The sequence below is a fragment of the Gorilla gorilla genome, chromosome 2, assembly GCF_029281585.2.
Source record: "Gorilla gorilla gorilla isolate KB3781 chromosome 2, NHGRI_mGorGor1-v2.1_pri, whole genome shotgun sequence".
NCBI lineage: Eukaryota > Metazoa > Chordata > Mammalia > Primates > Hominidae > Gorilla > Gorilla gorilla.
Window position 1 is genome coordinate 53469009 of NC_086017.1, and position 14556 is coordinate 53483564.

General features: G+C 40.9%; 1 protein-coding gene across 2 annotated transcripts in view; it reads right to left on the reverse strand.

Moving 5' to 3' along the window:
* The window catches only part of ANO10 (anoctamin 10), a 254858-nt gene that overhangs the window by 204119 nt on the left and 36183 nt on the right, over window positions 1–14556 (reverse strand). For both annotated transcript variants that reach the window (XM_019023785.3, XM_019023786.3), the window contains exons 5-7: window positions 8782–8901; window positions 5138–5707; window positions 3272–3327 (exon numbers count right to left, since the gene is read on the reverse strand). In XM_019023785.3, coding sequence (XP_018879330.1) covers window positions 3272–3327; window positions 5138–5707; window positions 8782–8901 — 746 coding nt within the window. The remainder of the gene's footprint in view (window positions 1–3271; window positions 3328–5137; window positions 5708–8781; window positions 8902–14556) is intronic.

The window sequence follows — 14556 nt, forward strand, 5'->3', positions numbered from 1 at the left end:
TAGGGACATGGATGAAATTGGAAATCATCATTCTCAGTAAACTATCGCAAGAACAAAAAACCAAACACTGCATATTCTCACTCATAGGTGGGAATTGAACAATGAGATCACATGGACACAGGAAGGGGAATATCACACTCTGGGGACTGTGGTGGGGTGGGGGGAGGGGGGAGGGATAGCACTGGGAGATATACCTAATGCTAGATGACGAGTTAGTGGGTGCAGCGCACCAGCATGGCACATGTATACACATGTAACTAACCTGCACAATGTGCACATGTACCCTAAAACTTAAAGTATAAAAAAAAAGAAGTATTTTCCTACATTAAAAAAAAAAAAAAAAGAAAAATGTAATGGGAGACTTCCAGTCTAAATGAAATGGCAAAGACTTGTTTCTCCCCATGTCTCCTTATTAAATAAACAAACTCTGGAAATAACAAACAAGGCAACCAAAGGAGAACTCTGAAAGGTGCTTAAAGGAAGACGAGATGGTTTAGGACCCCAGAGCTGAAGGAACAGCACAGCACGTGCACACCTTAAGTTCCCCCACCCAACAGAAGGAGGAGACCAAGGCCTGACATTTCCCTACCCCAACCTACCATCCAGGTAGCCCAAGTAGGCTCATTCCTCCCACATTTGAATAGGAATCCTGTCAGTGCCAGGGGAGCCCTGCTAAATTGGCAAGGGGAAATCAATCAGGACCCCCCCACCAACAATAAGTTTCCTGGGGAAGTGCTCTTCTTGCTTGCTGGGCCTGGGACTCCCCTGCTCCACACAGAGATCCCAGGATGGCCAGGCAGCACTGGCGAGAAGGACCCTATCACAGCAAGCCCATGCCTGGAAACCTCATCAAAAGTAAGTGGGGCAGATGGGTGGCACTGGCAAGGGGGCCCCTGCCACAAGGGCCTGATATAAGAGGCCTCTTCATGCCTATGTACCTGAGATTCTCTCTATCGCAGAGAGACAGCAGGTAACTGGGAGGCTATAACAACCAGTCTGGCCTGGGAAGCATCTTTGTCACCATAAGCATGAACTCCCCTGCCCTGCCAGATACACAGAAGCAGGCTGGGTGAAGGGGATTACCAATCAAGGGGATCCTGCCACAAAAAGTGCCATCTCTTCCAGGAGTTCCCTGCTCAAGAACCTATAGCTTACTCCCTGCACCAATGGGTTTCCTTTCTGCCTCCCAGCCCCCATGCTGACTACTTCCAACCCAGTAGCATCACTTAGACAAAGGCTGCTATGTGTACAGGTGTGAGTGCTTAATTACTGCGGAGATGAGGAGTCGTTCTAGAAAGTGAGCAGTAAGATCAATACGACCACAGGACAGGGGTGCTAAGTTAGAGCAGAAGTTGAAAAGCAAAAGCCTGGGAAGGCTAAGAAACACCATCCCCTTAAGATTAAAAAGGAAGAGAGAGGCCTAAGAAGCACCGTGGAGGAAGAAGACTTTAACCAACGGCTTTTTTTTTTTTTTACAAGGCAGTTACCTAACTGTATCTGGCATCATCAGAGAATAATAAAGTCTCACAAATAACTGAATTCTTTAAGACAAACAGAATGTTTTTACCTCTGAGGGAAAAAGCTCCTCCTGTTATAACCTTTTCGAATGAACTTTTTAATGTATCCCATATTCCTCTACTTTCTTACACAGAGAGCACAGAACAGAACTTCCTAGCTGATTTAGCACCAACATTTTAAGTATCAGCCATTTCACAGTGTGAAGGAGGCCTTCGAAGCCTTTTGGATATGTAGGGCTACTTTTCCCTTTCCTATTGCCCAATTGTTGAATTCTTATCTCTTATGACAGCTTTTCATTTCCTTACCTGTTCTTTCTCTGTAGGTTTGCCTACTTCCAGAAATCTAAACACCCTCATGATGGTGATTTCTGATTTTTTAAGGACCGAAAAACCAGATAGATAAACTTCTTAGGATGATTTCTACAGCTAGAGCAGAGATTCTAAAAGAGGGCCTGCATCCTTCTCTTGGGAGTGAAGTACACGGACTGTGTTAAATCAATTCCAGTTGAAAGTTCAGATGATTCTTCAGGTAACTTTCTTGATTCTCACTTATGTTACAGATGACTGAGGTAAACCCCTGATAAATGAGGTGTTTTCAAGCTGGTACTTCTTTATTATTTATAATAATGGTAGAAAGAGGCACGACATGTCAGCTTTTAACAAACAGCAAGCAGATTACATACTGCTTTCTCTCTGTCTCTTTCCTCCCACCTGTCAAAACATGCTGGGAACCTTTTGAACTTTGGAAATTTAACAAAAAAAATTTTTTTAAATGTAATGTTCCATCACTAAACAGGTTGTGGTGACAGGAAGGATTGCTGAATAGCAAAACATTCAAAGAAATCACCAAAAGGAAAAGAATAGAAACATATCTAAAAAGTGGGTTAGCTTTGTTGTTAGTGTTGTTTTTATTTTTTGAGACAGGGTCTCGCTCTGTCACCCAGGCTGGAGTGCAGTGGTGCAATCTCGGCTCACTGCAACCTCCGCCTCCTGGGTTCAAGCGATTCTCCTGCCTCAGTCACCCCAGTAGCTGGGATTACAGGTGCCACCATACCCGGTGAATTTTTTTTGTATTTTATGGTAAAGACAGGTTTTCACTGTGCTAGCCAGGCTGGTCTCAAACTCCCGGCCTCAAGTGATCCACCTGCCTCAAGCTTCCCAAAGTGCTGGGATTACAGGCATGTGCTACCGTGTCTGGCCCGTTAGTTTCCTTTCTTTCTTTTTTTTTTTTTTTGAGACAGAGTCTCGCTCTGTCACCCAAGCTGGAGTGCAATGGTACCATCTTGGCTCACTGCAACCTCCACCTCCTGAGTTCAAGCGATTCTCCTGCCTCAGCTTCCTGAGCAGCTGGGATTACAGGCCTGCGTCATCATAGCCAGCTAATTTTTCTATTTTTAGTAGAGACAGGGTTTCACCATGTTGGCCAGGCTGGTCTCGAACTCTTGATCCACCAGCATAGGCCTCCCAAAGTGCTGGGATTACAGGTATGAACCACCACACCTGGCCTAGTTTTTAAATAACTGGAAATTGGCTATAATACTAACTCCTATATTTTGAAGTCTTACATCACATGCACATTTGTAATAAGGCTACTGAACACAGAGGTACACATATTTATTAATCAATCCTTGCCTATTGGCACAAAATATATTGATATCTTAGATTAGAAGCAACTCTTCATATTTGTATTCCTATATATTATGTAGTATATATCAGTTTCATAAAATGGATTTGTACATAAACGCTGTACTTACCACTAAAACTTTCAGAATTAGATGGTTCTGATAGGCAGATTCCAATCTGTGATTCTCTAAAACATTAAAACACACAGGTAACTTCTCAGTAAGAAAACAATATGAAAGCACTGTTATGAGGTAAAGTGAGTTGCACTGAGGGCGGAGATGTCCAACATCAGAGCCTCAGTCAGTAAATGTACTAGGCTGTCAATCACAGCTATGCCTTACCACCAAGAGCATCAAACAGGGACACATTTTTCAGGGTACTGCAATAGCACTGTAGTCTGAAATTATTTTTTAAATTACTGCTACAAAGAAATTTGGGAAGTGCTGGCAAACAATCCTACAGACAGCCACCCAAAGACCCTGTATAAGAAGTAATAGTGAAAACTAATAGTAACCTCTAGAGAAGAGGGCAATAAATAAAGTTTTCTGTAAATAAAGTTCTGTAAGTAAAGTTTCATGTGGCTTACAAGGGTTAACTTGAAAGGAAACTCAAATTTCTATCTTCACCTAGAAAAGGTAATACTGCATAGATCCCAAAACAGCAAGATAAAATGACAAAAAGGAAGATTCTGAAGAGAAGTGTCATCTTACACATAGAGTGTTGGACTGACCTATATTTGAACACCAACTCAGCTACTCAGCCACTGCCTAACCTTGGGTAAGTTACTTAACCTCCTGATACTCAGCCTTATTCCCTCAAAACAAGGCTGACCATCTTCCTCCCAGGGTCACTCTCAGGATCAGAAATAATATAAAACTTTAGCCTAGTATTAGCACAAGGAAAGTACTTGATAAATGACAGCTGATATTGTTATACAACTAATAAAAATAATTTAAATCATCTTTTTTTTTTGTGAGACGGAGCCTTGCTCTGTCGCCCAGACTAGAGATCTCGGCTCACTGCAACCTCTGCCTCCCGGATTCAAGTGATTCTCCTGCCTCAGCCTCCTGAGTAGTTGGGACTACAGGCGCGTGCCACCACACCCAGCTAAATTTTTTTATTTTTAGTAGAGACGGGGTTTCACCATATTGGCCAGGCTGGTCTCGAACTCCTGAACTTGTGATCTGCCCACCTCAGCCTCCCAAAGTGCTGGGATTCCAGGCGTGAGCCACTGCGTCTGGCCCCTAAAACATATTTATGTCCCATAAAGTTAGGCTTTGACTTCTTCCTAGGGAATAATATAGCGAATTTGTTCATTGGTTTGAATGAATAAATAAAGAGTGAATGGCCTATCAAGACCATTTTCAACTTATAACCAAGTTCCTTTTTTACCACAGATACATCCATAAATGCCTGCCTTCAATGAGCTCAACAGCAGTCCTCAGTGCCTCACACCAACTAGACACTCCATTTTAGGAAACTGGTCATAGTTGATTCAGCTGAGTATCATGAAGACATTTTTTTTTTCTTTCTTCTGTGGCTCTAGCCAGTGAAACAATTTCAATCTATTTTACCCTCGGCATGAAACACAATGTTATGTATTAGGAGCACAAGCTTTGGAAAGATAGGTCTGAATTAGTCTAGCTCCACTATTTGCTGTCTGAACCTCATTAAGCATCAGTTATCTTTATCCATAAAAGGGTGAAATAACTTCTACTTCACGGTACCCTTGAGAAGGTGATGGTGAGATACTGTGAATAAAGTGCTTAGCAGGGCACCTAGAACATAGTAATTAACACATAATAAATGAGAGTTACGATAACCATGGCATGGAGATCATCAGTGTTCACAAAGCTGATAATTTTTTCCTTATGTCTCTATAATGAGCCAAGAGCAACATCTATTTTCTCTGCAAGGTAGCAGCTATGTGAATCCCATGATCTAGGCAACATTTCTTACAGGCAAGTAAGATGTGAATATAAAGCCTCAAGTCTTACCCCATGAAGTTAAAAACTCGGCAGCATATCGATAGAGACGATTCATGATCTCAATCACAATGGCATAGATGATGCTGGGCACATACAACAGGACACTGGTCCACTCAGACCCACTGTTCTCATGTAGACCCAAGGCCCAAACCTCCATGTCGAAGTAAATCATCATGACATACAGTGAGAAATAGAGGCAGAGGCACACGAATGGCAGGGAGACCAGGTAAATGCGTAACTGTCTCTTGTAGCTGGGGTACAGAGGCTCCTCCTTCCCAGTGATGGAATTGATACCCAAGACACCATGAAATCCCGGCCGGGGCTCCTCAAACTTTCTCTTCATGAGCAGTGTCCCCCACCTGTAGGTCATGTTGGCACAGCCACGCTTCCACACTTCCAGAATCACCGTGGACCAGATCAGGTTGAACGAGGCAAAGATCACGTACTTGTCATAGTCTTCCCACACAAACAAGTAGTAAGGTAACCCAATGACAGCCATGGGGATTAATGCAAAAGTGAAATACTCCAAAAATCCAAAGTACAGAGCAATTGTTTCCCCAAAGTAGCCACGAATACTGTCTATAGTGGAAAGAAAGAAAGAACATAAGTATAGACTACCAAACACTTTAAAAAATCATTTCAAGTACGCTTATTCATTTTTTAGTTAAGTGGGGATCATTCAACCCTCACTTCCCAAACAGCGTGTGGTGGTAAATCCACCCTCCATGCAGTATAAAGACCCTGCTTGTCTGCATGGCAGGTCCAACATTTCCCCCAGGTTAGGGGCCAGGCCTTAGCTGGGGGGGCTGCTCTGCCAGGTGCCTGGACTCTGTTTCCCCTCACCTGATGGATACCTTCTTCCCAAAGGAAAACTCATCTTGTAGCTTACCCAAAATCTCCAAGGTCCTAATTTAAGTTCAGCCATGTCCACTGAACATTAATTTGGGGGTTTAATTTATGCTCCCCACTTTTCTCCCACTTAGTGTTATAAATGTTCTTTTTGACGAAGACTCCCCATCCACAAAATTCTGCTCTTCCCTACCCAAAGACATAAACTTTCATCAATGTGTTATGGCAGATTTTTCAATACAATAAAGAAAAATTATTCAAAAGCACAAAACAGGATTCTACACATGAACTTCCAGAACAGCCATGGAACACATTTATCAACACTTTCGTATATGCACTGGGCAGAAGAAGGTCCAAGCAACATGACTGCTAATGTTCTGTGAACTCGACACAAGCTAACTGACTCCAGAGAGGTCACCAACACTGCATCCTTTGCCAGCCTCATCCACATGGGGAGTGCTTGGATCATAAGAGCATCTTGTACCAGGACCAGGGTGGGAAGCAGGGGGTGAGAGGAAGTGTGACAGTTGGCGTTATTATTTCTTAGTTAATAATACACAGTTAACATATTTTTCTTAAGATAATTTGAGCAGTCTATAAAAATGAGTTAGAATGAACTGAGATAGGCTATTTTCTCCTATCCTTAATTCTTCCCCCTAACCCAAGGGCAAATGAAAACAGTAGGTATGATGTCACCTCAAATTTAAATCAGGTTAAAGAACATCCGATCATTTCTTTTTAAAAGATGCTCATGACACTTGGCTCCACAGCAGATGACCTTCCCCTTTCAATCTCAAGGAGCCTCAAGATCCACCTATGTCCCAGATGCTATCACCAGTCTCAGTCCCCAGCGACCCCAAATCCACTACCACCCCATGCCTAGCCTTCACCATCGACTCACTTTCTCCCCTTACTTTCTAAGAAGTAGCTAACAGAGGCCGGGAGCAGTGGCTCACACCTATAATCCCAGCACTTTGGGAGGCCAAGGTGGGCGAATCACCTGAGGTCCGGAGTTCAAGACCAGCCTGGCCAACACGGGGAAACCCCGTCTCTACCAAAAATACAAAAATTAGCCGGGCATGGTGGTGTGTACCTGTAGTCCCAGCTACTCAGGAGGCTGAGGCAGGAAAATCACTTGAACACGGGAAGCGGAGATTGCAGTGAACTGAGATCACGCCACTGCACTCCGGCATGGGCCACAGAGCAAGACTCCATCTCAAAAAAAAAAAAAAAAAGGAGTAGCTAACAGATAGTCACTTTACAAGTCCTAGAGGCAATATTCAAATTTCCTGCCACTTAAATGCCAAAACAAAGTTAAACAGTTGTTAAGTGTAATATAAAATGACTATTGTATGACCTGGAATTAACAATAACAAAACTTTTCCTTTCAGAGAATATAAACAAAATTCAAAATGTAATTTAGGGTTTGATCTTAAAACAATTTTTGTTTGGTAAAACATTATATAATAGTTGTTTTCAGAAATAGAAAACAGAAAGAAAATTATTTTAGAAGGATACCATTAAACAAAACCAAAAGGAAAATGTCCTTTAAAGAAAAAAAATGATAGTAATGCAAAGGTGAAATCTACCAGCTTAAAAAACATAACCAGACTAAAATATTTGAACATCCATATTGACAAAATTTTAAATAATGTCCAGCACATACCAAATAAATTAATAATTATTCTTATAATTATATTTAAAGGAAATTGACAGATCCAGTAATGCATGCCAAGGTAATTACAAATCACCTCAAAAGATGTTTGGCCTGCTAGTTGCCCTAAGTGTGGCACAGCTTGTTTCATTCTAAATAACTGGCTCCTCAAAAATAGAAATTTTCAAATACAAAATAGTCATTTATAGTCAAACTAAATTCTTATTAAAACTTGTCTGAGGCTGGGCACGGTGGCTCACACCTGTAATTCCAGCACTTTGGGAGGCCAAGGTGGGTGGATCACCTAAGGTCAGGAGTTCGAAACTAGCCTGGCCAAAATGGTGAAACCCCATCTCTACCAAAAATACAAAAAATTAGCCAGGCATGGTGGCACATGCCTGTAATCCCAGCTACATGGGAGGCTGAGGCAGGAGAATTGCTTCAACCTGGGAGGTGGAGGTTGCAGTGAGGTGAGATTGTACCATTGCACTCTAGCCTGGGCAACAAGAGTAAAACTCCATCTCAAAACAAAAACTAAAACAAAAACAAAAAAACTTGTTTGATTCCAACTCTGACACACATTCAGGAAGGCCACTCTGAACTGTCTGTGTTGCTGGTGAAGGGTAGTAAAAGCCTGTGATTCCACTGATCTATGGTAGTATTAGAACATCAAAAAATGCCAGGCACAGTAGCTCACACCCATAATCCCAACACTTTGGGAGCCCAAGGCACAAGGATTGCTTGAGCATGAGTTCAAGATCAGCCTGAGCAACATGGCAAAACCCTGTCTTTACAAAGAATTAGCTGTGGATGGTGGTGCACGCCTGTGATCTCAGCTACTCAGAAAGCTGAGATGGGAGGATTGATTAAGTCTGGAAGGTCAAGGCTGCAGTGAGCTGTGATCATCCCACTGCACTCCAGCCTGTGACATAGACCCTATCTCAAAAAAAAAAAAAAAGTTTAAAAAAAGAAAAAAGGGGTCATCTAACCCATCTTATTCCCTCCATCAAAATGTTTTCCCACATGTAGCTGGTGATCCCTGCCCAGTAGAGCACTAAATATCTGCCCAAGGGAGCTGACTCCACTGCTAGATCGTAACTTTTCATCAGAGGCCTTCCTCTTCTTTAAGAGAACAAGTACTGACACATACCTATGGGCTGATACTTCAAAGCAAACCGAGTGTACCAGGTGTCCTCAAGCTTCTTCAGGGCTTCACTGTCATGCAGTGGAAACACCTGAATCACGATGCCAGATGTGAGCAATCTTCTCACTGCACAGGGAAAATGTGCCAAACTGCATGAAATGGACTGGAGATTGTGCATGATACGCTTCAGCAAATACTATAAGGACACTCCACAGAGGAGTACAACACAAAGGTCAATGTCATACTGCCTACTCCAAACCTGTATATTCTTTCATTTTTCAGAATGTAAATATCTTTACTATTCTCTTTGACTATGAAGCAAAAAAGTAAATACAAAATTTTAAACCATATAGAAGTGTAAAAATTAAGACTATGAGAGGCCCGTTAGTCTCTCTTTCCCCTTGAAAATAACCACTGTAAAAAGCAATATAGTGTATAACCAGACATAAAAATATATCCATATACATTTTAAGAACAAAAATAAAATCATTTTATACACATTATGTTGTTTCATAATCTTTTCTCATGTAGTAGTATACAGTGAATATTTTTTGATGCCAGTAAAAATAGAATATGAAATGTCCTTTTAATAATACCATAATATTCCCTTGTATGAAATGCTGTAATTCAACTAATCTTCTATTTAAAAATATGTTTCCCTTTTTTTGCTATTGTAAATAATGCTAAAATTTGTACAAATACCTTTCCCTACCTGTCTACTATTTCCTTAGTAAATATACTTAGAGGGGGAACCGCTAGGTCCAAGGGCATAGTATTTTAATATTTGATACATATTATAAAATTGTCTCCAGAAAAAATTTACCAATCTGTCCTTCCACTACGGTGAAGGTGAGAAAATGTTCAGTTCTTTTCATTCTTGTTGATACAGAGTATTTTCAATCCTTTTCATCTCTTCTAATCTGATAACAAAAGCTTACACTCACAAATAGCAAATAACAAAATCAAATTAAGACTTCCTACTTTTAGCAGTCATTTGACTAGTATGGTTTGAACACTCATGCATATATCTGGAAGAGACAAATGAATTTAACCAAAGACAGTATCTCCCAGCAATATTAAATGAAAATTTGGAATTCTCTCATCCACAGTAATTACTTAGAATGACTCAGTGGGTGGAGAAGAGTGTCTTCAGATCTTTAAGAGGAAGTGTGTTCTGTAGATATGGAGAACTCAAATGCAGTGCCTTGTGCCATATTTGGGGAGAGGAATACTTTCCACACGAGTTCCTAATACAGTCTCTTACTAAGAATATGGTTGCTTATAAAATGAAATTTGGCCAGGCACAGTGACTCACACCCATAATTCCAGCACTTCAGGAGGCTGAGGCGGAGTATTGCTTGAGGTCAGGAGTTCAAAACCAGCCCAGGTACCATCACAAGACCTCCATCTCTACAAAAAAATTAAAAATTAGCTGAGTGTGGTGGTGTGTGCCTGTAGTCCTAGCTACTCAGGAGGCTGAAGTGGGAGGATGGCTGGAGTCCAGGAGTTCAAGGCTACAATGAGCTATGATAATGCCACTGCAGTCCGGCCTGGGCAACAGAGCAAGACCTCATCTCAAAAAAAAAAAGAAAAAAAAAAGATAAAATTTGCATTAAGAAAGGATGCTTTGCTGTTTTCATCCATTGATAAGTTTTGAGCTCTTTAAGGTTTATCAGCTCAAGTCTTCAGAGGGCTACCTCTCTTATCTCTTATCTACCTGTTACCAGAGACAGATGATAAAAATATCAGGCATAAAACCCCTTATTGAGGACTGGCAAATAAATGTCTGCAGTGTGGAATAGAAACACAAAGTTTTTGGCTGGGCGCGGTGGCTCACACCTGTAATCCCAGCACTTTGGGAGGCCAAGGTGGGTGGATCACAAGGTCAGGAGATCGAGACCATCCTGCCGAACACCGTGAAACCCCATCTCTACTAAAAATACAAAAAAATTAGCCGGGCGTGGTGGCGGGCGCCTGTAGTCCCAGCTACTCGGGAGGCTGAGGCAGGAGAATGGCATGAACCCAGGAGGCAGAGCTTGCAGTGAGATCGCACCATTGCACTCCAGCCTGGGTGACAGAGCAAGACTCCATCTCAAAAAAAAAAGAAACACAAAGTTTTCAGTGTAGAAACACTACATAGAGACAATGTATTCTTACGACAGGTCCCCATCATAAAATCTTCAGAGTAACTTAAAAGTAAACCCAACTTCTTAGACATGAAAAAGAAAAAGATAATCAAGAGATATCTGGTACTAACAATAGGAAAAGTCTGAAAAAAAACATTCTTCATATATGTTTCTTCCCACAATTATATTTTCATAAGTTACACGAGGAGAAAAGTTTTTAAAAGCTAGGTTTGTGATAAAATTCTCCTTCATGATTGTAAAAAAGTATATACTCAAAGTATCAGTAACTAGGGTAAAAAGACATGGTTTAAGTTACTCAGCCTCTGGTACTGTCGAATCCATTTTTTAATATTTTAATTCTAACATGGTTCAGTGGATTTTTCTTCAGCTTACAAGAGTTAAAGTTGATCACACATGACTGTTCTGATTCTTGTTCCTTATTTGGGGATGTACAGGCTACAGCTGACTCCTTCTTCCTATCACTACTCTTGTAAATTATTACATCAAGTTTTTTAACAGAACTGACTTACAGCATATAAATTATTTTACTATTTCTAAGTTCTCTTTACAAAGATGACTCCATTCTACTGTAGAAGACTTTCCAGGCAGGCATAAAAACCAGTTTCTAAAAATAGGACTGTGAACTGAAGACTCGGAGAGAATATAAAGCTGCAGGTCCTAAATTACTGATCTTCTCTTCATCAGTGCCAAAGTCATGGTTCTGTTTTCAGCTTCTAAAAATAGAAGTTTGCTTTTTGGTTTTTTTTTTTTTTAAATCCTTCAAACTTCTCATGTCAGTTAAGAATGTAATTACTAGGAAGGAGCCTTACCTTCAAAGGAAACCATGATGCCATGTGGGCCTATTTAAAGAAAGCAAAAACTTAAGCCAGATTCCTTCCTTCAAGAGTGCTGAATGATCTCTTGTCAAGTACTGGGGATATGGCTGTAATAGCCATTGAACTGTGAGCCAAACAAATCAAAATCTAGTTTAAGAGAGACTATCAGTAATGTAGTTTACAGTAGGACCCTCCAAATTAACTAATGCAATAACAATACTAACACAGTACTGCTTCTGTCTTTGGTTTATGTGATGTGTTTACTTCAAAAGTAAAAGCAAAATCCCTCTCATAACTCCTTACAGCATTTCTGTGGGACACAGAGGAGCAGGTCATGCTACCTCCGATCCAGCAGGGGGTGATAAGCACAGATGCCCACAGGAAGTGGTGGCCAGCAGCCTTTGCACGATGAAGACAGTCCCTGTCCCCACAGCTGCTGCTGCACCTAGTACTCTAACTCTAGCACTCAGGTGTGAACAGATCACTTTTGTCTTAATAAAGAAAACAGTATCTTTCTTAAAGAAAATGCTATCATAAGGTTCTAAAAGAATATGTAATATTAAAGACATAATATATGTGCCAGGTGGTCCCATCAATCAAAACATGATAATCATCCAATAGACATTTTGAGACACAGCTTTGATCTAAATCAAGTAATATCCCTTAGGATATGGTTAAAATGTTAAGAAACCTTGGATCCCTTAAAAACTCCTCTTTCTAAAACTCTTTCATTAGGTTATTTGCATGATGATTGACTGTTAAGCACTAGGAGAAAGCAGAGTCTGAGGGCATGAAAAGATCTTAGACCACATGAAAACGGGAAATGAATGGCTGTCAAGATGAATGCTTGGGGACTAAGACACATGTAGCCAATTACTAATTCTCCATGTTGCTTGTCATGTGGTGGAATGAGGGGGAACCCCAATATGCATGTAAGGAACATGGCTGTGCTTTGGTTGAGGATAGCCCAAGGTAGACATCCAGAGTGACTCAGCAAGTTTAGAGCACAGGCATATAACTCCACTTGTTATCATAGCCATGTAGCCATAATGTGGCTTTAATAGATGGACAGTGGGGAGCCAGGACACGGCTCGGCTCACTCATACCCAGAGAGAGAGTTAGGCTGCTGACCCTGAAGGGAGAGCCGACCACACAGCTGTGTATGGGAGCCACCGGACTAAGCAGCTGAGACAGGGCGAACAGTGTGAGAGAGCTAGTGTAAGTAAGCTGCTGATGAGAGAGCTGCTGAATAAAACTACCTTTCACCTGCCTACGGACCCCCTTCAGCTATCTATCGGCTCATCCACCCACTCCCTTCGGACCTCAGCATGAGCTGGAACCTGACCCCAAGCATAACATTTGGCATAGTCATGGACCTACAATGCACATCTCACAGCGCCATCTAACTGCCTCGAAATCATGTTTACATGACAAAACTTGGTATCTACTTAATGAAAGCGTTCTATCAAAACACAACATTACAGCAAGCAGCAAGCAACTTTACACGCGTGTGTAAAATGAAAATCAAATTAAACGTAAGATCTGGGGAGTGTTTCTCATGAAAGCCCTGGCCACCTTTCAGTCTTGAGGTGTATCACATTGGGCAGACTAAAGCCTCGCCTCTCAATTAGCCTCAAAGAGACTGCCCAGGGGAGCAGCTGCCTTCAAGTAAGATGAAAATAGCTTTTCCTCTTATTTCTGTGGTTTAACTTAATGAAAATCTAGTATTTAAGTTACTCTAAGTTTTATTAGTTCTAAAATTTGCACTCTGAAAAATAGGTCATAGTTTTAATTATGCATATACCACTTTTCTTCAACCAAGTATTATAAAATTAAAATGATGCAAAAAACACAGCAGTTTAAGGATCACACTCTCAAAGGCATAAAGGAACAGAATAATGCAGGATTTAAAATCCCAGGGTTGACAACTTAATTCTTATCTCAAATAGTATAAAAATCTTTCCAATGACCATGATCAAAATGATTTTATTGTATTCATATTTAGTACCAAAACGGAAGGAAAGGGAAGGGAGAAAGGGAGAAGAGAGGAAGAAAGGAAAAAAACAATCTTTGTTTACAAAAGCCTCATCCTGCCAGCAAGAAAGTTATTTCTATTATTGCTTCAGGATACCAGACTGGCTACCTACACAGTTAGAGAAATCCATTTACATATTTCCTTGAAGGTTTTCATTCATCTTAAAATTTCTCTTTGAAGCAACTGGAAGCATTTGAAAAACTGCTGCTCCATTATCCCATCTGATCAAAGAGCACACACACTCTTTTCTCGGTCCCAACCACATCCAAGAGGACGTACCTGTGCAGAAACTCACAGGTGGAAGCCGTGATTTCCACATTATCAATGTGGATGAAAAGGGAGAAACAGAATGCTTACGTTAGCAATCAGGACTGTGCCCCAGTCTGCTTTGTATTTTATTGGATGCAGTACCCAGCTGTGTCTGAAAACATGCCTTCCCACTAGGATATTAAGAAAGATTCAAAAATTTTGGGACAGTATCAAACAACTGCTTAACTACAGAATGTGGAAATCCTGGTTACAAATAGTGGCAGAAAGATACCTCTGCCCTGTTCTTGTTCATGATGCCAAATTAAAAACAAAAGGAAACAAGAAACATAAAAAGAAATCCCTAACTTTGATGCAAGTATGAAAAAACAAACTAAAATTCCAAATCACAAACTATAAAAAGAGGCCTGGAAAATCAGCCCTGGGTAAACTGAGAGCACCCATGCTTCTGCAAACCTGGGCCAAGCACACAAAGGGCAAGGCTCTCCTGGAACTGGGGATGGTAAACCACAGTCCC